Source organism: Bubalus bubalis, chromosome 8 (assembly GCF_019923935.1).
Source record: "Bubalus bubalis isolate 160015118507 breed Murrah chromosome 8, NDDB_SH_1, whole genome shotgun sequence".
Classification (NCBI taxonomy): domain Eukaryota; kingdom Metazoa; phylum Chordata; class Mammalia; order Artiodactyla; family Bovidae; genus Bubalus; species Bubalus bubalis.
Genome location: NC_059164.1, coordinates 113,125,541 through 113,148,481, shown reverse-complemented (window position 1 = coordinate 113,148,481; position 22,941 = coordinate 113,125,541). Strand labels below are relative to the sequence as shown.

The window sequence follows — 22,941 nt, the reverse complement described above, 5'->3', positions numbered from 1 at the left end:
ACCTGGCTGACACTGACACACACAGAGAGCAGGGATAGGTAGGGTCCGAAGCACTTTACTGCCTGCGGGGAGAGGGGGGGGGCTTAAATTACTTAAATAAAAATGAGGAGGGAGGAGGATGGGGAAAGCACCGCCCCCAGCCCGTTCCCTCTGTCCGTCCATCCCTTGGCTGTCCGTCCAGGCAGCAGTTACACAGGCATGGGCATCTCGTTGTACTCGTCCACACCCTCCCGTTCATCGAACACCGGTTCTGCCTCGTTAGCATCCAGCTGTGGGCGAGGACAGAGGAAGGTGGGCGACCTCCCAGCAAGACCGCGTAGGGGCGCCGGGCGAGGCTGGGGAGGAGCGCAGGCCTTACGTATTTCATCTCCCGCTCGGTGAAGATGCGGGTCAGCACCACCATGCGGAGTGGCACCGTGAGGATGAGGATGAAGGGGAAGGCCAGGGAGGCCGCGGTGGACATGACAGCCCAGAGCACGGCCAGGCAGAGCAGCTGCAGGGCCGTGAACAGGTGCATACGCAGGGTCCGGACCTGGGGGCGGAGTGATGCAGGGCAAGAAGGGTGAGCCCGGGCCCCGGAGAGCCATCCGGGCCTACCACGACCAGAGGATGACGGTCCCTCTCCCCTCCGCAGGGGCAGGTGGAAGTGCCTGCCTGGGTGCTTACGGGAGCCAGGTCTGCATAGGCTGAATGGTGGCTGGCCAGAGTGGATACATGGGGGGCCGGAGGGTGACCCACACAGACTGGATGGCGCGGGGAGAGGGCTGGGGCCCTTCCCAGCTGGGTCTCACCTTCTTGACATAGGTGACGTCCGGGTGGTGTTTAGGCGGCATGAGCAGCAGGTGCAGCCGCTCATAGAACTGGATCCCGTTCAGGGAGGTCACGCCCATGTACAGGAAAATCCCGAAGAGCACAGCCAGGGGGATCTGCCGGAGCAGATCCCCGATGACCAAGGAGAGGCCTGTGGGGCGAGGGGGAGGAATAGCTGGCCCCGGGGCGCTCCACCCCTCCACCCGCAGCAGCCACGGCCACGAGACCCCTCCAGCAAGGCTTGGGGGAGAGGTGAACATACCCACGAGCAGGGCCACCAGCAGTCCTGTCACCCGCTGCTCCTTGACCTCCTGGATCTTGGGCTTGTCCCCGGGCGCCACTGCCTTGCTCATGACCGTGAGCGCGTTGGCGTGCGTGACAGAGCGGACAGTGGCGGCGGCCAACCATGGCAAGCCAAAGAGGGCACAGATGCCGCCCATGGCCACAATGAGCAACAGGTCCAGGTGGAAGCCAGAACCCTTCTGAAGCATGCGCTCCTTCTTGGAGATGATCAGCCTGAACAGGGACAGGCACACCCTGAACCCCGGGCCCCCCAGCCCAGCTCGGCAGACAACTGGGTCTTTCCAGAGCGCCCAGGCAGTCACCTCCTGTTTCTGGAACCCGGAGGTCCCTGCCCATCCTCTTCAGGACGAGGGTTCCATCACGGAGCTGAGTCCTGTCCCAGTGGCCACCCCCCACCCCCTGGACAGCGCCCAGCATGGTCTGTGCCCATGCAGGCACATTTCAGTGGGATTTTCTGTTGTCTACAAACTTCAGCAGCCAGCCTGCTGGGGGTTCCAGCCCGTTCATGCAGCAGGTCGTCCCTGTCCCTGTCTGCACAGCGACCCCTCTGCCAGGACCACTCACGTGGTGATCTGTGTCTCCATGAAGATAAGGATGAAGACCAAGATGGCGGGCAGCAGGCTGGCAACCATCATCCACACGGGGAAGGCGCTCTTCTCCCCCAGGGGGTTGATGACCCAGCCACGCTTCTCTGGGGCTGTCACTGAGAAGCCACTGGGCACGCTCAACTTCTGCAGGGCAGAGGGTGGGGGGGGAGTGCCCTGAGTTGTACTGGGGCTGGGGGGACGCTGAGCGAGTGCCGTGGGAGAGGCCTGGTGTCTGCCTGGCTTAGCAGCAGCCCTGGTCCTGGGGCCTGGAGCCCCGCACCCCCTCACCACCGCACGCCGCTGTACCTGGGTGTAGGTGTCCTCAATACTGTAATCCACGAGCACCATGACGAGGATGGCGATGGGCACCCCGAAGTCCCCAATCACGCGCCGTACCTGTGGGCAAGCACCGCGCTCAGAGGCCCCACGCCGCTGTCCAGGCCGGACTGCGAGTTGCCCCCTTCCTTCCCCCGCCCGGGGGCTCTACGCCTCCCTCGGGCCTGCCAGCCCACACACCCGGCCGGGGAAGAACCGGCTGTTCTTGAATTTGCGCAGGAAGAAGGCGATGAAGAAGGTGCCGGCCATGAGAACCAGCGACAGCAGGGCGGTGTTGGGCTGGCCCCGGGGCCTGCCCTGCCCGGGCGGCCTGGCTGAGCTCTCGTTCCTTGGCCCCAGCGTGGCTCCTGCCCCAGGCCATGTGGCATTCTCGCCACTGCCTGCCTCAGAGCTGTTGGAGATGGAACAGCCGTGGAGGGGGTGCTCCTGGAAGATCTGGGGAGAGAACAAAGGACTCCATATGCTTAACTGGCCAGAGGTCTGGGACTGAGCTGTCTGCTGAGTTGGGACAGGCAGGCCCAGGGTGGTCAGCCTACCTTCAGGGAGCTTGTCTTGATTAAGAAAATGACTGAGGTGAACAGATGGGAGTGCAAGACCACTGGGGGCTAAGAGAGCGGGGCTGGTCTAATTGGAGAAGGCAGCTTGGAATGAGGCTCCAGAGAGGCCTGGAGGAGCATCCAGGGGAGCGTGGCGAACCCTGGGGACACGTCTGATCCTGACCCAGACACAGACGTGAGAGCATGTCTGTCAACTTGGGGGCCTTTCCCTCTGACTTTCTGGATCCTCTGCCACCTTATCAAAAGCACACGTCACCTTTGTTACTAAAACTATGTGAGTCTTTGAGACCGATCTGAAGTCCCAGTGTGTGTGTTGGCAACAGGCCTCACGCATGGAGACCCCAGGGGCAAGGAGGCCCCCAGGTCCCTCATGGGCCAGGTCCCACGGGGGCCCTACCCACCTTCACCAGCTTGTAGAAGGTCTCATAGATGAAGATGAGCGAGATGAGGAAGGCAAAGATCTCCTGGGTGAAACGGGAGACGAAGCGCACCAGGAAGCTGCCCTCCAGGGCCACCATGAGCAGGGCCAGCAGCACCAGCCAGAGGCCGATCCACACGCGGCCCACCAGGTACTCCAGGTTGTTGCTGCTGCAGAACTGGGGCAGGCAGGGCGAGGGGGTGGGCGGAGTCAGGCTCAGAGCCTGGGGGCTCCCAAGGAGTTGGGGGGGGGGTGCGGGGGGGCAGTGCGGGGGCGTGTCGGGGCGGAGGGGAAGGGGAGCGGGAGCTGAGCCGGGCAGGAGTAACCAGCGCCAACAGCCTATGGCCGCTCACCGAGAAGAAGGCCTCCTCAAAGACCAGCAGGGGCCCCGAGAAGCCGATCACCAGCAATGGCTGGGCCCCCAACAGGCAAAAGAGCACGCCCTGGATGGCTGTGGACATGATGAGCTCCGACACCCCGATCAGGTCGTGTGTCTTCTCCCCTAGGGCAGCAGGAGCCTGCTCAGGGGCTGGTGGCGAGGCAGGGGGTTGGGGGAGCCGTGCCCTCCCCGCTCCGCCCTGGCTAAGCCCCTCCTTACCCAGCAGCCCCCCGAAGGTGATGGCGGGAGACAGGGCTGCAAAGTAGATGAAGATGACAGCGGCCAGGCACTGGGGGTCCAGCGCATCCCGGAAGTCGCTTAGGTAGTGGGGGTAGCGGCGCCGCACGTCTCGGATCAGCCCCCCAAAAGGCCGGCCCGTCCGCCGCAGGGGATCGTCTTCCACCGCACCAGCCACCTCTACCATCTGCAGGAGCGCTGCAGCCCAGGGCCTGCGTCAGGGCGCCCATCCCTGCCCTCGCTCGCCCATCCACCCTCCTGATGCCCCAGCCCGACCCGGGCGGCCCCGATCCAGCCCTCTGGCTCGTACTGGCCCCGTACCCTTATCCTGAGCCGACTTGGGCTCCAGCCCGGCGCCCGGGGGCAACAGCCGGCCCTGCTCCTCCCGCTTCTTGAGCATCTGGCGCTGGAAGTGAGCAACTGAGCGCAGCAGCTCCTCGCCCTGCACCTCGGAGGGCGGCAACACCACACTGCAGTCCAGGAAGGCGTTGATGGCTGTCAGCAGGTCCTCCCGCTCGTCCGCCAGGTAGGCCGCCTCGTGGAATTGCTGCCAAGGCGGGACCGGGGCGAGTGAGGACACAGGACGCGGGGTCAGGGCCCGGGAGCCAGGCTGGGAGCTGGGGGTAGGGGGTTGGGGTGGCGTTCTGGAGCGGCTGACCTTGTCGGACATGAGGGTGGAGATGGAGCGGCCGATCTCGTGGTAGTCCATGTTGGCGCTGCTCGGGCCCAGCAGCAGGAAGAGGAAGCGCACCGGCACGGGCACCTCCAGCACCGCGTCCAGCTCCACCGCCTCCCGCAGCCGCACGAAGGCCATGGTGGGGCGGGCCAAGAACTCCACGCAGCCTGCAGGTGTGCGGCCGTTGTGGGTGAGAGCCCAGCGAGGGTGGCCTCTAGCCGCCCCACCCCTGCCACCCCATCCCATCCCCAGTCCTCGCCTGCGTACCCACGAGGACCACTGTGGCCTCGGCGTTCTCAGGGATCTTCTCCAGCAGCTTCAGCTCGTGCTTGGACTTGGAGCGAGTGATGCCAGCCGGAGGAGCCGGAGCAGGCGGCTCGCGCTGGAAAGGCAGGAGGCCGGGATTCAGCTGGGCCGCCCTGCCCCTGCCCGCCCCCGCCCCGCTTGCTCATGGTCGTGCAGCCTCTGGGGTGGCTGGACCTCACCCTGGCAAGGCTGCCTTCTCCTCACCTCTCGCTCCACCTCCAGCCGGGTCTCAGGGATGCCTCCAATGAGGGGCTCGGTGACGTGGGGGTCGCTCTCGGCGCCCTGGCCATGGTGATGCCCCAGCAGGGAGCCCAGGGAGCCGGCCGAGATGTTGCGGGGGAAGGAGAAGTCCTTCTCGTCACTGGGGTGGCTGCGGGGCGGCAGGCGAGGAGGTGAGGCGGGCTGGCGGCCGGGGCCAGGCAGGCAGGGTGCGGCACGCAGGGCCTCACCTGTGTTTAAGCAGCAGGGCCCGCAGCACGTTGGCTCTGTCCTCGGCCTTGATCTGGTCCGAGATGACCATCTGCTCCACCACCTGGTGGGCCACGCCAGGCAGGGTCTGCTGATCCAGGTCCAAGAGCACGGCCCCTGGAACGAGGACGACACAGAGGGGCCTCATCCCCAGCCAAGAAACGGGGGGCTGGGCTGGGAACGGGGGGACAGCCAGGGAGGCGCCGCCCAGCCCCGAAACCAGTGAGCGGGGCCCAGCTCGGCCCGAGGCCCAACTCCCCAAGCCCTCTCTCCCTGCAGGAATGTTGTGACGCTCAGCAGAGGCCAGGAAACCGCAGCTCTCAGAGAGGCCACCTGGCTAGACCTTGCCCAGACACCCCTTCTGGGAAGCACGCAGCAGGAAGCGTCCCAGGCTACCCACATGGGCTGGACTGCCCTTCGCTGCCGGGAACTTCCTCTGGACCGAGCTACCACCTCTGCCATCCGCTCGAGGGCCCAGTTCTGCCTTCTGGAGCACGACCCAGCCGGTTGTGGCAGCCCCGGAGCCATCTGAAGAGTTCCCCCCCCAACCCTGGACTCCTCAGCGTCCCCAAGTCCAGCAGCTGCTCAAGGACACCCAGCCTGTCCCTGCTCTGAGCTGCCATTTCCCAGAGAGATGAAGGTCCTCTCAAAAGTCATCAGGTCTTTTCCCGTCAAGGTCAACTCACGGGGACACAGAACAAACAAAACCGAAGGCCCCCCGAGCAGCCAAAAGCCAGACGGCACAGCCTGGCGATCAAGCCCTGCGCTCTGGCACCTCACCCAAAGCCCTCAAGCCTCACTCAGAGCCTAGTATCTCCTAGCTGGGAAACAGTCCTGATAGCAGGCTTCTGAGTCCTTGGCCGCTGACAGCAAGTGGGAGCGGTTCCCCACCAGGAAGGAGGAAACAAGCTGAGAGCAGAACATCAGAAGTGAACACCTGTGCTCATGCAGCAGAGGCCACACTGCCCTCCAGGTTAGGTCACACTGCTGGGAGCCCACACCGCCCTACAGGTTAGGTCAGGCTGCCCAGAACGTCTAGGATCTCAGAAAGCATTCCACCAAAACCATTTAACAACACTGCAGCACCCAAAACATACCAGCTTCAGTTTATCTGAAAATATCACTTAGAGAAGCTGCTTGCTGAAGATGCCAGACTAGAGAAGAGGGTCAGGCCTGCCCTGCAGTCACCCAACGACAGAGCCCGAGGAACGGCTGGCCTCGTGAGAAGTGACATCATGACAAGAGATGCTCCCTTCTGGGCTCTGGTGACATTACACACCCTGTTGCTCAAGACAAAGGTGTGGGACCGTTTGGTCCTCGGAGAACGGGCTTGGGTAAAGGCAGTTCCCGGGGCGAGGACAGGCGGGTGCGCGTTACCGTGGGCCAGGGTCCGGCGCAGCTCCAGGAGGCTGCGGAACGACAGGGAGGCCACGTGGGGCTTCCCCCAGCGCTCCGTCTCCTCCTCCACGTCCTCCTCGAATTTGATCCAGCGTGCCGTCTCCCGCCACTGAGGCTCCTGGTTTTTGTCCAGCAGCAGCTCATTCAGCTCCACAAACACCTTGGGGTGACAGGAGAAGGCGTGGTGGGACGGAGGCTGTGACCCCGGGGCGCACAGGGCGCAGGCCCGGAGCCCATGCGAGTTACTGACCCACCTCGTGGCTCTCCCTTGTCTGTGAAGTAAGAGCGATGCCAGCCACCTCAAAGGCCTCTAGCGGGCCAAGAAGGACCCACTTACCGTACAGCATAGAGCTAAGTACTCAATAGTCTGTAATAACCTATAAGGGAAAAGAACCTGAAAACACAGGTATGTATACATACGTATAACTGAACCACTTTCCCATACACCTGAAACCAGCACATTATAAGTCAACTATAATTTTTAAAAATGGGGGGCACAGTGGGTGATAAAAGAAAAAGTACACAGAACACTTAGCATCGTACATGACTCGGAGGAAGTGTTTGATGAACGGTCACTAAACACACAGGAACTTGGCAGGATGCATTTACACGCATTTCTAGAACTGGCAAAACTGGAGAGGGACACAGCGGTGACTTCTGAGGGTGCTGACGAGGCAGAGGCCTGAAGGGACTCTCTGGGCGTGGGGACATCTTGTATCAAGGTAGGCTTGGCTAGGGTTTACATGTGCAAAGCATCATGGAGCTGTGCACTTAACCTCAGTGTGCTTTTACTGTGTCTGACCGCAATCAAAAGGTTACCCAAAAAAACCCACTGGCAGGGTTAGGGCTCAAAACCAGAGTGCTGGAATCTTAGATGGGCAACATCACTAAGGACCAGGCTTCCCAACCTAGATGTCCATCAGCAGATAAATGGATAAGAAAGCTATGGTACATATACACAATGGATATTACTCAGCCATTAAAAAGAATACATTTGAATCAGTTCTAATGAGGTGGATGAAACTGGAGCCTATTATACCGAGTGAAGTAAGCCAGAAAGAAAAACACCAATACAGTATACTAACGCATATATATGGAATTTAGAAAGATGGTAACAATAACCCTGTGTACGAGACAGCAAAAGAGACACTGATGTACAGAACAGTCTTATGGACTCTGTGGGAGAGGGAGAGGGTGGGAAGATTTGGGAGAATGGCATTGAAACATGTAAAATATCATGTATGAAACGAGTTGCCAGTCCAGGTTCGATGCACGATACTGGATGCTTGGGGCTGGTGCACTGGGACGACCCAGAGGGATGGAATGGGGAGGGAGGAGGGAGGAGGGTTCAGGATGGGGAACACATGTATACCTGTGGCGGATTCATTTTGATATTTGGCAAAACTAATACAATTATGTAAAGTTTAAAAATAAAATAAAATTAAAAAAAAAAAAAAAAGGACCAGGCTTCCCTGGTGGCTCAGCTGGTAAAGAATCTGCCAGCAATGTGGGAGACCTGGGTTCGATCCCTGGGTTGGGAAGATCCCCTAGAGAAGGAAACAGCTCCCCACTCCAGTATTCTGGCCTGGAGAATTCCATGGACTGTATAGTTTATGGGGTCGCAAAGAGTCGGACACAACTGGGCGACTTTCACTTTCACTATACCTGAGTGGCCCTGACCAGTCACTGTGCCTGTCACCCTGACAGGATGTGGGAGGACTCGAGTGGGGAAGTCACTGGACTCTGAGACATGAAGCACGCTGCTGCATGAAGCCACCCTCAGACACCTCACTGCCAGCTGCCAGAAAACGGCTGTGAGAGAAGTCAACGTGTCTAGAATGTGGACCAGAAATGTAAGAGCCACACCAACAATGGCAGCTCAGTAACACCGTAATAACGGTTTGGGGACAGACAGCTACTGGACTTAACCGTAGTGAATATTCTATAATGTTGTTTAAATGTTGATTGGTTATGTGGGGCACCTGAGGCTAACATAATATTGTGTTATCAACTATATGTCAATTAAAAAAAAATCAACACTGTTGAAGACTGCACTCTTGTGCAGTGCGCAACCTTGAAAACCATACATGGCCACCCTGGGGCTTGAGATCACCGCTGGTCTGAGAAGCAGTGGGGGCTGTGGACAGCAGATCTACAGGGAAATGATGGAAGACCATGGAGCGCCAAACTCACCTCATGGGGCTTGTGGGGGGCCCGGGGTCGGGCCCGAGGAGTGGGGCCAGGCTCTCGCCCTTCCCGGCCACTCTGCACAGACGCCTTGGCATTCTTCCGCACCAAGTGTCGCCGTACCCCAGGAACATCCTCAAACCGGTGACCTGCAGTGGTGGGGAGGACAGGGTCAAAGGTCCCTTTCTCTTACCCCCACTCCCCGCCCCACCAGCTCCAGGCTTGCCCAGGCCCGGCACGCACTCTTCATGAGGTCCAGGTCAGCCGTGGCCAGCGTCTGCGCCTCGCTCTCGTCCGTGGGGACCCGGGGCAGCAGTGCCTGCTCAGCCCCCGTCATGCTTCCGATGCGTCTCCTCTCCTGCAGGTTGTAGCTGCGGTGCCCGGGCTGCGCCTTGGTCAGGAGGCGCCCGGAGGCACCCCCATCATCGCCTCCCGCTGTGCCGCTGGCCACGGCCACCACCTCTTCCACCTGGGCCCTGCACAGACAGGGCGGCCGTGAGCAAGCCTGGGAAGGCCGGCCCCTCCCGCTCAGCCAGGGCCCCCAGGAAAGGGGACCCCCACAGGCCCCAACCCCGCCTCCCTCCCCACACGCCTTGGTAGGTGGGGATGTGGAAGCACAGAGAAGGTTCTGGAAGCAGAGGGTGGTGTTTGAACCCAGCTCCTTCCTTCCCAGCAATCCTCCGAGCTGCCCTGGGACAGAAACTCAAGCCGCCAAAGGGAGGCTGAAGCCAGCCTTCCCCGGGGCGGGCCAGTGATGTCGGGAAAGTGCCCAGGTTGGGACCGCTAGCAACGGACTCGGGGCTCACAGGGGCCCGTGTTTCTAATCAAATGGAGTAAAGGACGTGGAAATGGGCCTTTGGAGCTGGAGACGCCTGCCCCCACCCGACAGCCGTGAGGAGGGTATGAGCACCTGTCCCTTAGGATTCTGGCTTCTGCTCTTAGCTCCCAAACTGGGGGTGAGGGTTTCCTTTCTCCCCGTTTCCCCCAGAGGGCCCTGTCCCTGTCACACCTTTGTACACCGTTCTCCTGGCGACCGGCACCCCCACGGCTCTGAGCCCCTGTCCCGTGCCTGTGACCAGCGCCCCCTGAGCCAGGCTCTCTCCGCCTGCACCAACCTTCCGTGCCCGAGGTTCTGTTCGCACTCCTGTCCACAAATCTGAACCCCTTGTCCGATGCCCCGATCTCTCTCGGGCTCCCCCGCCTCCTGGCCGTCTGCTGGCCCGCAGGCCTGCGCCCCCCGTGCAGACAGCTGAGGTGGACCTGGCTCCATCCACACGGCCTGTCTCCCCAGCGAGTCTGTGCCGCCCCGGAGGGGCAATTTGCCCTTCACTTCCCCCCGCCCCTTCACACTGCCTGGCACCCGGACAACAACAGGGAGGCGATAGTAGTGACCTTGAGACCTCGTTCAAAGTGGTTTCTTCCAGGAAGCCTTCCCTGGCTGATGTCCCCAAACTGCACAATCACCTGTTGGTACCGATGTTCCGCCTGAACCCAGCTGTCTGGCGCAGTAACTTGTGCTGACTGCCACTTCACGAGACCACAGCCAGGGCGGACTGGCAGCTCCCCAAAAGCAAGAGGGGGGCCTCCTATTCCTCTCACCCCCTTGGGGTCCCGGGGGTGTGAGAAGGTCACCTGTCCAGTCCCTGATCTGTGTTTGACATTGCTCCCCAGAAGCCATGGCCGGGGGGAGATGGCAGGTGTGGGAGGAGGCGCCTAAACCATATTTAAAACTTTCATTCACACCACCCTTGAAACCTACTACCACCTTGTGGGAAAAGTCCTATTACACTTGGTTTACAGACGGGGAAACGGACTCAGAGACGTCGGTTCTTGTCCAGAGTCAAATCCTAGCAGCATAACTGGGTTTGAACCACAGCCTGAGCCTCTCAAGGCTCCTGCTTTGTCTCCCCACCCCAGCTGACCGATGCTGGCGTGGGGGGTCTCTGTGTGGGGACCCTTACCCAGTCTGGGCTGCTTTGGTGGCCCGGGGAGCTGCCTCCTGGTGGGGCAGGGGTGGAGGTGGAGAGGGACTGGTGGTTTCTGCCTTCCGGTCGGCACCTTCATCCTCCTGGAGGAAGAACTAGAACAAGGAAGCCGTGTGAGCAGGGGAGGCTGGGCCAGAGATCCTGCAGACGGTGCTCCCACCCCCCGGGGAGCCCTGCCCCACTCACCTGCACGGAAGAGGGTGTGGAGGCAGGCGAAGGCTGGCTGAGGGCCCGGGCCCCCTCGGCCTCACTGGCCTCATCCTCCTCTTCCTCACCCTCCTCAATGGTGGGGGTCTCCCCGGTCGGGGAGGCTCCGGGGCGCCTGCGGGGCTTCCGCCCTGGGCCCTGGGGTGTCTTTCGGCGCCGGGTGTCGGGAGGCAGGTGGGTGGACAGCGGGTGGTGGATGTGATGGGAAGACTGGCGATGGTCTGCAGGGACAGGTGCACTGGCTGCCAATGGGCCCGGCGCTGGCGGGCCCCCAGCCTCTCCCCGCCCCCAGGCCCCCAGCCCGGAGCAGCACCCTGCCAGCCCCCAACTCGCCTCCCCCGACCCCCTCACATTCAAAGTCTTCCTCCCCATAGCTGCGGCCGAGCTCCTCCCCTCCTCGGGACCCCGCCTCCTGAAGGATCTCCTCAAACCGCTCCACGCCCAGGGTGCGGTGGAGTTCATCCTCCTCTTGCTCGGCTGCAAAGCCAGGTGCAGTCACGGGGCCCAGGCTCTCAGGCTCTGGCTGCAAGGAAGAAGGGGCAGTGAGGACTCTCGGGGAGCGGGGGTGGGGGGGTGTCCCAGCACACCCCCTGCCCGCCTAGCAGCAGAAATCCAGTACCTGCCCCCCAGCTGCCCCGACTCCAAAGCCGGGGACTCAGCACCCTACCCCCGGCAGCCTGCCCCGCCCCCCCACCGGGGTCCTGGGCCATAAGCACCCTGGCTGGGCCCATTCCTGTCGGTTCTAGGGCAGGTGGGAAGCGTCAGCCTTGGAGGCCTCCACAGAAGTCCCGTGTGTCCACCCCGCAGGTCAAGGTCGGAGGTGTGACCTGGGCCATTCACATGGCTGACGCTGATGGTCGTGAATGCGACCCTGACCTGTCCCACTGAGCCAAGTAACTCCTGGTGGCGGGGGGGGGGGGGGGGGGGGGGCGCCTGAGCTAACCAACCGACCGGGCTCGGTCTGAGTCAACTGGGAGCCCACCGGAGGGAGCCAGCGCCCCGGGCTGCAGCACTGCCCCGCCCCGCCCCGCCCCCCCCTCCAACCCCCGCACCTGAGTCATTCTGCGGGAGCCCAGGACCGTGGTGGCGCTTTGGAGAGCTCAGCCCCGCGGTGCAGGCAGCCGCCACTCTGCGGCTTTGGTCCAGCGCCCACCCCCCCCCCAACCACCACCACCCCCTGCCGGCTGGTCTCAGCTCCAGGCACCACCAAATATTTGCTCAAGGAAGAGCTTCTGGACTTGAAGGACATCAAGATCTCCAAGGACAGGGGTACCCGAGCAAGAAAGAGCGGAGGGAGGTGGGCTGGGAAGGAGGGCGGGCCTTGCAGAGCCTGGGAGGTGGGGTCAGGAGCCGCTGGGTAGGGCAGGGAGGGGGGACACACTGAATACTAGAGGCCAGGACCAGGAGCTTGCACCCCCCACCCCAACCCTGGTCAGCCCATCTCTGCTGCTCGAGCCCGGCTTCCCCGCCAACTACCCCCAGGCACGGGGCCCCACTCTCACCAGAAAGAGCACCGGAGGAAGGCAGTGGAGCGGGGCGGCCGAAGCCAGTGAGCAGAAGGGGGCTAGCCCGGGGTGGGGGGAGGAGGGCAGAGAGCCCCTCGCACCTGAGGCCGCAGGAGGAAGTCCATGGCTGCGGGCTGGGGTGAACTGGGGGCGGAGGGGGAGGGGACTGGCCGGCACCTCGCCCCAGTCACGTGCCCCCGTGGGCCCAAGTGACCAATGACGCGCGGATGATGCCAGCGCTGGGGTTAATCATTGCCCTTCCCAGGAACACTGGAAGGGGGACACGTGGGGCGGCGGCCACGTGGGGGCCGGGAGGGGCTGGGCCTGGGTGGCACGTGGGGCCGGGGGGCGGGGCGGTCTGCCCAGAAGCCCCGTGCAGCAGGCCCGGCAGGCGCAGCCTCCAAGACCCAGGGCGGGGGAGGGGGCTGTCACCGGTTAGAGACCCAGGATTCCCAAAGTTCCTCCTCTCCCGCTGAGGAGGATAAACAACCTCCCAGGGCTTCAGGGAACAGAGCCGCAAGGCCCTCCCCAGGGCTGGAAGCCATCTGACCGCCAACACCAGTACCTGTCCCAGACCCGGTGGCCCGTGCAAGGCCCGGGCCCGTGCAAGGAGAGGCATGGCAATGCCCTTCCCAAGTCCATCCAGGCTCCCCTCTCGGGCTTCTTCACACGCGCACATGCACACACACTCACACCCCTGTTTGACACAGACCCTCACTCTTGCCCAGAGTCCCAGTGGCGGCCTCTTCACTCACTCACACACCCTCAGCCACAGCCCCAGCGATGGTGGTGCACAGGAGCAGTGAGCAATACTCACCGTGCGGAAGGAATCCGCGCCCGATGCGGGGCGCCGGGGGCCGCTGCTCATGGCCAAATCTTAGCCCTTCTCGCTGTAGCTGCGCCTTTCAGGGAGACGAGGTGGCGGCATAACCTGGGGGAGGGCACTGATCACCAGGTGAGGGAGGCCCCAGGCCAGCGGGGGCACCCCCACATCACACAGCTCCCCCAGCCCAGACCAGCCCAGGCGAGGGCAGGGCCCTGCGGGGGGGTCTCCTGCTTGCACACGATCCTCCCAGGCTCCCAAGGGCCTTGGCGCCTGATTCTGGGAGGGTGGAGCGGGGAGCAGAGAAAGTTAAGACAGGAAAGTTAAGAAAAGAGAGGAACAAAGAACCGAAGCGAGGATGGAGGCCCAGCAGGCCCAGGGACTGAACCGAGGCAGGGGGAGAGAGGAGAGGGTGGGAGACCCCCGGGGTGGCGGGGGCAGGAAGGCGGCAGGCCCAGACCTGGAGAGACAGCAGCAGAGATCAGCTTGGGGAGATAGAGGAAGAGGGAGGACAGGCCGAGCCAGAAGTGCAGTGGGAGCGGAGAGGGCTGGTCACGGCTGGCAGAGGGGGCTGAGACCAGAGACGGGTGTACAGGGGTAGGGGGTGAGACCCAGAGCTGGGCCGGGGCAAAGGGGGATGAAGGAAGGCAGACAGAGCTCTGGAGTGAGCCCAGAGCAACCCGCAAAGGGGGCTGCTCTCCTGTGCCCCCCCTCCTCCGAAAAAAAAAAAAAAAAAAAGCCCAGCCCCGAAGTAGGGGAGGAGGAGGCTCCCAGGGAGGGGCAGGAGCCCAGCTCCACTCTGGCAGTGGGAGGGCGGCCCGGCGGGCGGCACTGGCCGGGCAGCGCTTTATACTGGGGGAGGGGCACGTGACGTCCGGGGAGGAGGGGGCACAGAAAGCCCGAGGTTCTGCCCTGGGGGCAGTCTCAGTGCTTCCCCTCCCCAAACCCGCGGCCAGGAAAATCTGAGCGGCCGGCTGACGCCCTCCTGACTGTGACTGTAGGGGCTTCTGGGGAGGGCGCCGGGCGCGGAAGGAGGCCAGCAGAAGGGCTGCGGTTAGGGAAGCTGACCAGCAAACTGGGGGGGACCCATTCCTAGTGGAGGGGGTGCTCTGTGATGGCAAGAGAACTGAGCTCCCCGGTGTGTCGCTGGTGGCGGGGTGGTGGTCAGGGTTACCGGATTTAGGGCCAACTCAGGGGTGACACAGGTCAGTGTAGGGTCAAACAATATAGGTCGGTCCAGGGTGGGGAGCCTGGAGCTACACATGCCCCTAGCGGGGCATTCCAGCTCAGCTGAGTGCTCTCTTCAGCTCCCCTCTTAGCAGGCTCTGCGCCAGGGCAAGTCTGCTGTTGGGGCGCCGGGCACTGGAAGAGACAACCCGGTCTGGGAGGGAGTGCCTGGCACCTGCCCGTGCCCCGCTTCCACTTCCCGGCTGGGCTCTCGGTGTGCTCCTCCGTCCTCCCCCGCCCTCCTCCCTCTACCTCCCCCTACCCCCACCGCGCTGTCCCCAGAACACAAAGCTGCCTCTGTCCAGAGCATCGGTGTCGATAATCCAGGGTGGGGGCACATTCCAGGGACCAGCCCCGACCGGCCCGGAGGATTAGCACTCCGGACCCCCACATGGGCATTAATCACCACCGCCGTCCGCCCCCCAAGTGGACTCACATTCCACCGCTCTCCTGACGAGGGGCTGGCGGGAGTGGGGAGCTCAGGGAGGAGGAGAAAGTGGACCCTGGAGTGCAGGTCAGCGCCGTGCCCCTACACCCAGCACAGAGCTCCCCACGCGGGCCAGCCAGCACCCCCTCTCCCACTCCGGCCAGGAGTTAGTTAGGTCGCACTCTCCCGGGCTCGTCTTTCCCATCCCCACCCAGCTGCTCCTTCTCCGGCCTGACCCCTTGTCCCGACCTGACCCGCCACCCCCATTCCTGGCTCCGCCTCCCAAGCCCGAGATTGGGGGGCAGAGGCAGAGGCTCGGGGCAACTCTTAGGCAGGGGCGCCCTGGACGGGCCTTAAGGCTAGAGTAGGGGGTGGCACGGGAAGGGTGTCGTCTGGCGTACTGCCCGGGTTCGGGAGGGCCGGCGGCGCCTGCCAGAGAGTACCCCCTCCCGGTGGCAGGGGGCGCGGCACCCTCGCTTTAGGGAACTCGAAGAAGCGGACTCTAGACCCCTCTTCCGACCCGCAATCACTCCGCTCGCGTCCCCGCGCCCCAGTCTCCGCCCTTTCCTGCACTTCCACTCCCTCCCCGCTCCGAGTGCCGAGTTCCCCCCTTTCCTTCCCCCTCCCTTCCTCTCTCCGCGGCCCCAGCCCTCCCCCTGCGCCACCTCCCAGCTTACCCGCTTCCTCTGGACCTGGCGCTCCAGGGGTCTCGGGGGTCTCTCTCCCCGCCGGCTCTGGAGCCCTCGCGCGCTCCCGACGGCTTCCCCCGGGCCCACCTCGGGGCGCGCCCCCCGCCGCTCCCAACTTCTCCCAACTCAACTTTCCCCCGCGTCGCGGGCAGGCCAGCCCCCTACGTGCGCGCGCCCCGGCGCACCGTGCGCGGCCCCGGCGCGGCGGGCCTGGAGGCGGGGAGTGGGGCCGAGACCCAGGGGGCGGAGGCGCGCGGCCAAGCACTGCGCGGCGCCCGGATCTCAGAGCCGAGGAGGCCGCCCCTGGCTTGACCCTCCGCGCGGCGGGAGGCAGCCGCCCAGCGCTTCCCCGCAACGAGCTCGGGTGCCTGGAGACGCCGTCTCCTAGCTTCATTTGGCCCTCTGGGCGGAAAGGAAGCCCGCCTCATCCTAGGAATCCCAGGCGGGGGGCGGGGAGGGGGGGTGGGGAGAGGCACCAAGCTATTAGGCAATTCGGAGGAAATTGAAATATCAATGCATCGGGGGTCAAGAGTCTCTCTGCGCCCGCAGGCAGCCCCAGCCTTCCACCCTTAGTTGTCCCCAGTGCCTCCAAGGAAGCCCCTATCTTTGCCAGGAGGACGGGGGTGGGGTCGAAGAGCGGTGATGGCGGTGCGGGTTGGATACCCATTACTCTGTGCTAAGTCTTTCCGAACCGGGGGACTTCTGCCTCGGATAGATTCCCTGCCGTGACCTCCTTTCTCGAACCCTATTCATAGTCATCACCTGTCATTTAAAGATCTATTTCTTGTTTTCTCAAATTATAAATTCTTCCAGATAAGCGAATCTATGTTTCGCTTCTGAGAGTCTGCCACCGAGGGAAGGACAGCATTGTGTACGCAGAAAACGTTCAGACATAAACGAGTTAATTAACAAACTGTTTAAGCCCCTACGTCGGTTCCGGCGGCGCCGAGGAGTGCTGTTTGAGGGCAGTTTTCATCCAGTTCACAGCCCTCAAGAATGCAATCATGAGACAATTAGAGAGAAGCCACAAGATAAATCTATAATCAACTCCTTAAGGGATGAGGTCAAGGCCGCTTCAAGTGTAGCTTCTGTCCGTCCTTCTGTCTGTTGAGGGCGGTAACCAACCTGCCAGCTCTAGGGCCACACCCTGGCCGACTCCAGTGGGCCGGGGCTCTGTAAGGTGGTGGGGGTGGGGTGGGAGAGGGTGGGTACACCTCCCCAGTGCGCCAGCTTGCCTCGGAATATCAGGGAGGAGCGAACTGCTGGAGTCGGGTGGGTTCCGGGACCACAAAAAGGGGAGAGAGAGAAGTCTCTGGCTTATGGTGAATCCAGCCTCCAGTGGGGCACACCTGTCTCTCTTTCCAGCCTTGCGGGCAGCTGGCCCCTGTGAAGTCATCATCGGCAAGATATGGCTCAGAGCCATTCCCCAGGCAATCCTGAGCTCACTGGACGGCCCAGGGAGAGGTTCGAACCGGTTATGGGAGTGTCAGGAGGTCGTTGGAAGCTCAACACCATCAACCCGGGCAGAGCCAGGGCCACCTGGGCTCGGGAGGCAGGCTGCCAAAGCCCGGACTCTGGAAAGCGCCCCTCCATCCCACCCCATCCCACCCCACCACCGCCCCCACCCCTGCAGCATTCTGGAACGTGTAGTCCCGGAGAGACTCTTTTCCCAAAGAAGCGTGTAATCACTGAAAGGAATACCCGAGCGGGGCACCCTGGGAGCCGCGCGCGACTGTGAGGAGCCGGGAAAGCGGACACGCAGTGCTTCCTGGAACTTGAAGTCCAAGGGTGGCCTCCGCGGTGTAACCGGAGTCCCGGGGAGGCAAGAGCTGCAGCGAGCCCGAGCGCAGCCTGCTGGGGGTTGTAGTCTTTTTGTTGCCTACCACCCCGGGCGCTATTGGGACACCTGGCGTCCTAGGACTACAAGCCCCAGAAGCCCATGCGCAGGCGGGAGGGCGGGGCAGGGCCCGGAGGCTGGGGTACCGCCTCCTCTGCAACGCCGGGCCCGGAGTCTCAGAACCCAGGGCCCGCAAGGGTCCTCGCGCGACTGCCGTGATGCAGAAATATGAGAAACTGGAGAAGATTGGGGAAGGTAATGGGACCGCGAGATGCTCCTGCAAAATCTTCTTCTGCAGACCCTTCAGCATTACTTGCAGCCCTGGCTCCTCTACCGTCAGCAATACCCACAGATTCCGACCTCAGCACTGGCTGCAGCCCTGGCCCCCTAGCTCAACACTCCGTGCAGACAGCAGTCCCCCTCCCCGCCCCCCCGCCGCTAGCGTTTCCCATGGACGCCCCACTCCCCACCTTAGCACTCCCAGTGACCCACCTCCCGACCTCTACACGTCCTGCATTTCCTCTCCATCCTCACTCAGCACCTCTTGCACAACCTGACCCACCCCCAGCCTCAGTTCTCTCTGCAGACCTCCAACCTCTGCGTTCCTGCCAGCCCTTATTCTCCCAGACCCCTGCTCCCTATTTCCAGACCCTCCAGAAGCTCGGCCTTTGTGATAGACCTCCTCACCTGGCCCCTTCACCCTTGAGCCATCTGCAGCGCCTCTTTGCCACATCACCACACACAGAGCTCTCTGCCATGCCCAACCTTTACCCCAGATATCTTCCCTTGCTCCTCTAGTATCAGCAGTAACACCCTCCCACGCTGCTTGCTGTCCCGGCAGGGGCTTCCTGAGTTGGGAAAGTGTGCCCCATCCTTTCCCTACCCCTCCCCTCCTTCCTCTAGGCACCTATGGAACAGTGTTCAAGGCCAAAAACCGGGAGACTCATGAGATTGTGGCTCTGAAACGGGTGAGGCTGGATGACGATGACGAGGTAGGACTTGGGTGCCAGGGCCAGGGAGGGGCTGGGGGCCTGGGCCGGGTGGGATGTGACTGTGGCCACCTGGCCCCTCCAACGTGTAGGGCGTGCCGAGTTCTGCCCTTCGGGAGATCTGCCTACTCAAGGAGCTGAAGCACAAGAACATCGTCAGGTGTGTGGGTGGCTGGGTCAGAGGAGGTGGGGGCTTCAGAGATGGGCTGGGCTGATATTGGGCTCTTAGGTGCAGGCTGTGGCCCTGCCTGCCCAAGCCCTCACTTCTCCCCAGGCTCCATGACGTCCTGCACAGCGACAAGAAGCTGACTTTGGTTTTTGAGTTCTGCGACCAGGTGAAACGGGGGCTGGAGGGCCAGTAGCCTTGGGAGGATACAGGGACCCCAGCTGAGGTTCATCTCTGTCCCATCCCCCACCCCCATTCCTTTTTCAGGACCTTAAGAAGTATTTCGACAGCTGCAATGGTGACCTAGATCCTGAAATTGTGAAGGTAAGGAAACCGGTTTCCTGGGAGCTCATTGAGGCTGGATTTGGAGTCTGTATTCAGTGAACATGTTCCCAGGCCCCTCATGGAGACACTCAGGGAACGAGGGGAGGAGAAAACCCTGTTTCTGCTTCTAGGAGCCTCCGTTTTAGTGATCATTTTCACGTGACCCCTTTAACCTGAAAGGAACTCTGATGTCAGTGATAGGATTTACATTCGAGAGGTGGGAAAATGAGGTTCCAAGAGATTCACTCATCCTACTGATTCTTACTGAATGCTGTGTGCCAGGCACTGTTCTAGGCCCAAGTGCCCTGTCCAAGGTTCCAAGGGAAATAAGTGCTTGATATCTGTTGTTGTCGTTCAGTCGCTCAGTCCTGACTCTTTGCAACCCCATCAACTGCAGCACGCCAGGCTTCCCCGTCCTTCACTATCTCCTGGAGTTTACTCAAACTCATTCCATTGAGTCGGTGATGCCATCCAACCCTCTCATCCTCTGTCGTCCCCTTCTCCTCCTGCCCTCCATCTTTCCCAGCATCAGGGTCTTTTCCAATGAGTTGGCCCTTTGCATCAGGTGGCCAGAGTATTGGAACTTCAATGTCAGTCCTTCCAATGAATATTCAGGGTTGATTTCCTTTAGGATGGACTGGTTTGATCTCCTTGCTGTCCAAGGGATTCTCAAGAATGATAAATGATAACACGGCACAATATACACATGGATGGTTATGATGTCCGTGTTCAAATGAGGCCAGGTAGGGGACAGACAGCAGTGTGGGATGGGAAGGCAGGAAGCCCCACCAAGCTGCCAGTTCCAGAAAGGTGGGGACCAGGGCTCCCCCATTCGGCGTTCATTTTGAGTACCCAGCAGAGTACAAAGAAGATCCTCAGTAGTGAAGGGGTGAGTTGCCCTGAGCTTGGTGCTGAAAGACGGCTGGGGTTTCAGGGCCCATGATCCCCCGCAGGGTGCACGTCCCATCCAGAGGGTCTGATGACCTCCTCCCTGCCCCGCCCCAGTCATTCCTCTTCCAGCTGCTGAAAGGCCTGGGCTTCTGTCACAGCCGAAACGTGCTGCACAGGGACCTGAAGCCTCAGAACCTGCTCATCAACAGGGTACCTCTGGGGAGGGGGCAGCGTGTCTGGGAGGCCGGGGCAGGGTGAGGGGAACCAGGCAGGAAGGTTGGAGGAGGGGGCCTGCCCTCAGACTGTGAAGAGCCCCTCTCCATGCCTGTCTCCCCACCCACCCCCAGAATGGGGAGCTGAAACTGGCTGATTTCGGTTTGGCTCGCGCCTTTGGGATCCCCGTTCGCTGTTACTCAGCTGAGGTGAGCTGCAGGGGTAAGGGTGGGTTGCTGGGAGTGAGGGAGGGGGTCCCCAACGAGCATCGCTCAGCTCCTCCTCCAGGACTCCTGTCTGGGCACTCTCCTCCATCTCTAACTAGGGGTTCCCATGGGTGGGGTCTTCTTCTCCAGGTCGTCACGCTGTGGTACCGCCCACCCGATGTCCTCTTTGGGGCCAAGCTGTACTCCACGTCCATCGACATGTGGTCAGCCGGCTGCATCTTCGCAGGTGACGTGTCCGGGTTCTGCAGAGGTGCTCTCCCAAAGGAGTGGAGGGTACCTCTGGGGAACAGAGTGGGGCCCCTGCGGTGGGAGTGGGGGGCATGGGGGTGAGGGGTTCTTCTCATATCGCCCCCGCCTCTCCCCCAGAGCTGGCCAATGCTGGGCGGCCCCTCTTTCCTGGCAATGATGTAGACGACCAGCTGAAGAGGATCTTCCGATATCCTTCCATCTCCCTTCACCTCACGCCGCCCCCCAACCCCCGGGAGGGGATCTGAAAGCCCCCCCAGAGCTCAGAGTGCAGGCGGGGAGGGCAGTGAGGGGCGGGGCCAGGACTGGGGGCACCTCCGGGCTTGTCCTGAGGGCAGAGGGTGGTGAGCACCCTGGAGGTCACGGGGCAGGTGCGTGCTGCTGGCTGGTATGGCTGGTAGGCAGGGAGGGCTCGGTCCCCCCCTGCTGAGAGCTGAATCCTTAGGGTGAGGGAGCAGGAAGGTGATAGAGGGGGCCTCACTGGGGCCACAGACCTCAGGGCTCCAATCAAAGTAGTTAATCATGGCTGTCAAGTATCTGGTCTGCTAGAACAGCATGCAGCTGAGACTGTGCATGAGGGTGGCATGGGCTCGTGTCGTGAACTGGGGGATGGAGTGAGGAGGGCTGGGGTGGGGGTGGGTAGGAGGAACCTCCTTTCCCGGGGAGAGAACCGCTTGCCTGCCCCTTTCCTCCACCTGAGTGGCCCTTGACCCCGTGGACACACTCCTGGGCACGCCAACCGAGGAGCAGTGGCCCGCCATGACCAAGCTGCCAGACTATAAGGTGTGATGGGGCAAGGGGGGCGGGGGTCATGCGTGGTTCACCCCAAGTGTCGGGCCCTGGCAGCCTCCACGCCCCTTCACCGCTGGTCTGACTCTCCCTGCCCCCCAACAGCCCTACCCGATGTACCCGGCCACAACGTCCCTGGTGAACGTCGTGCCCAAGCTCAACGCCACAGGGAGGGACCTGCTGCAGGTGATGAAGGGCAGCGTGGGGGGCGGCCAGCGCACTTGTTGGGGCTGGTGTGGACTGGGGTAGCCCAAGGCCTCCTGGCCTGAACCCACCTCACCTCTTCCTGTCATCCAGAACCTGCTCAAGTGTAACCCGGTCCAGCGCATCTCGGCGGAGGAGGCCCTGCAGCATCCCTACTTCTCCGACTTCTGCCCCCCCTAGGCTCCAGGGCTGGGGGCCACACTTGACGCCCCCTCTGGGGAGGGGGTGAAAGGCAGGGATGCGCTGTGTGCCGAGCTCCAGCTGTGCTGGGCCGGTCAGGGTGGAGGTGCCCTCACCCGTGGTCTTCACTCCCTCCGTGGACTTTATTTAATTTCATAAATTGGCTCCTTTCCCACTGTCTGGTTGATGTGGTGGTGACGCGCTCTGGGGTGGGGTGGGGTGGGGCGGGGCGGGGCAGTGCTGGGGGGAGAGCGTCTGCTTCACTGGATCACCCTCTGTCACCCTGCTTCCAGCTCCAGCAACCTAACTGCCCCGCCCTTGCTCTGCTACCGTAAGTGGCCAGAGGCTGGGGCTTGGAGGCTGTGACGCTCACCCCATGTGTCTGTGCTGGGGGCGGGAGGCAACGCTGCTCCTGCAGGTGTGTGTGTGTGCAGTGGTTTGTGTGCTCTTGTCCCCGCCCCTTCCTCTGCCCAGGAGGAGCTGGTCCTGGGGAGCGAGGCTGCCAGTGTCCAAAGGCAAGGATGGGTTTCCACCAGAAATGGGGAGCAACCACCAGAAATGGGGAGCAACCACCAGAAATAATGGGGAGCAGAGGGCTGGCCTTTCTTCATGGTTCTTTGGTCCCTTGTGTACCCGCCCCTCCTCTTCCGTCTTCATCCCCCACACCTAGGCCTGCAGGCTGGGCCAGGAGAGGCCCACAGCTGTGGTTGGGAACCCCCCTAGCCCTGCTCCCTAATCTGTCCTTTTCCGACACTTAGGGTACAGAGAAGGTGCAGGGAAAGCGGGTCTGGGTGTGTGCTTCCTGGCAGGGGTGGGAAGGGGCTCCTCCCCAACCCCAAGCTGGGGCCTTTGGCTCTTGCCAGGAGGCTGGGGAAGCAAAGAGAGGTTCCCCTGGAGATGGGGGCCACACCAGCACTCAGTCCCTAACCTGAGAAAAAATCACGACCACCTCAAACAGGACAACAGTCTGGTTCCTGGGAGCGGGCTGCCCCTCCGCTTCCCGCTGCCTGTTCCCCCGCTTCTCGGGGGGCTCCAGATAAGAGCCTCCCGCCCGCCCTTCCCTGACAGGACCCCAGGGGTGCGTCCTACCGCTGCCTCGGGTCTGCCTGCCTCTGAGTTGTTGGTTTGACAAAACTCACTCACAGGGAGGTGCAGTGACCCCTGCCCTCCCAGCGCACTTCTCTCATAGAGAGATTTCTGGGGGGTTAACGTTTTGGACACCGCATCTGCTGGGTGATGGTGGGCAGAGGCCTTCTTGGGGCTGAGTAGGGCTGAAGGTGGCCGGGCCAGTCGGCCTGTAAGAGGAACGGCAGAGGAGGCTGATGCGCTAGAACTTTATTTGGGGTGAAG

General features: G+C 62.2%; 2 protein-coding genes and 1 long non-coding RNA gene across 3 annotated transcripts; 2 read left to right on the top strand and 1 right to left on the bottom strand.

Annotated features, from left to right (window-relative positions):
* Positions 1–39: 39 nt before the first annotated feature.
* Positions 40–15,696, bottom strand: SLC4A2 (solute carrier family 4 member 2). Its single transcript, XM_006077673.4, has 23 exons — positions 15,514–15,696; positions 13,177–13,290; positions 11,206–11,377; positions 10,834–11,075; positions 10,624–10,742; positions 8,906–9,138; positions 8,669–8,811; positions 6,455–6,635; positions 5,059–5,194; positions 4,814–4,979; positions 4,571–4,685; positions 4,286–4,470; positions 3,949–4,174; positions 3,610–3,825; positions 3,365–3,513; positions 2,995–3,189; positions 2,217–2,471; positions 2,007–2,096; positions 1,678–1,844; positions 1,073–1,326; positions 792–961; positions 359–532; positions 40–269 (listed from the first exon to the last, which is right to left on the bottom strand). Exons 2-23 carry the CDS (start codon positions 13,225–13,227, stop codon positions 189–191), a joined length of 3,720 nt encoding a protein of 1,239 aa, XP_006077735.2. The 5' UTR covers positions 13,228–13,290; positions 15,514–15,696; the 3' UTR covers positions 40–188.
* LOC102416003 lies at positions 6,635–8,529 on the top strand. Its single transcript, XR_329238.3, has 2 exons — positions 6,635–6,881; positions 8,183–8,529. It is a non-coding gene; the product is annotated as an uncharacterized LOC102416003 (long non-coding RNA).
* A 1,763-nt stretch (positions 15,697–17,459) lies between the features above and the next one.
* CDK5 (cyclin dependent kinase 5) lies at positions 17,460–21,771 on the top strand. The gene is made up of 12 exons (XM_006077681.4): positions 17,460–17,617; positions 18,266–18,354; positions 18,444–18,511; positions 18,626–18,686; positions 18,785–18,841; positions 19,847–19,942; positions 20,080–20,154; positions 20,302–20,398; positions 20,539–20,608; positions 21,141–21,201; positions 21,313–21,393; positions 21,505–21,771. The coding sequence occupies exons 1-12, from the start codon at positions 17,581–17,583 to the stop codon at positions 21,589–21,591; spliced, it is 879 nt and encodes a 292-aa protein (XP_006077743.1). The 5' UTR covers positions 17,460–17,580; the 3' UTR covers positions 21,592–21,771.
* Positions 21,772–22,941: the final 1,170 nt, after the last annotated feature.

Excerpts from the sequence above, each read along its gene's own strand:
- CDK5 (XM_006077681.4), top strand. The coding sequence starts at position 17,581 with ATGCAGAAATATGAGAAACTGGAGAAGATTGGGGAAG. Across the intron at positions 18,842-19,846 it reads TAGATCCTGAAATTGTGAAG|TCATTCCTCTTCCAGCTGCT; the intron begins GTAAGGAAACCG and ends GCCCCGCCCCAG. Across the intron at positions 20,399-20,538 it reads AGCCGGCTGCATCTTCGCAG|AGCTGGCCAATGCTGGGCGG; the intron begins GTGACGTGTCCG and ends CCTCTCCCCCAG.
- SLC4A2 (XM_006077673.4), bottom strand. The coding sequence starts at position 13,227 with ATGAGCAGCGGCCCCCGGCGCCCCGCATCGGGCGCGGATTCCTTCCGC. Across the intron at positions 9,139-10,623 it reads ACCAAAGCAGCCCAGACTGG|GGCCCAGGTGGAAGAGGTGG; the intron begins GTAAGGGTCCCC and ends CTGTCTGTGCAG. Across the intron at positions 1,327-1,677 it reads ATGGAGACACAGATCACCAC|GCTGATCATCTCCAAGAAGG; the intron begins GTGAGTGGTCCT and ends GTCCCTGTTCAG.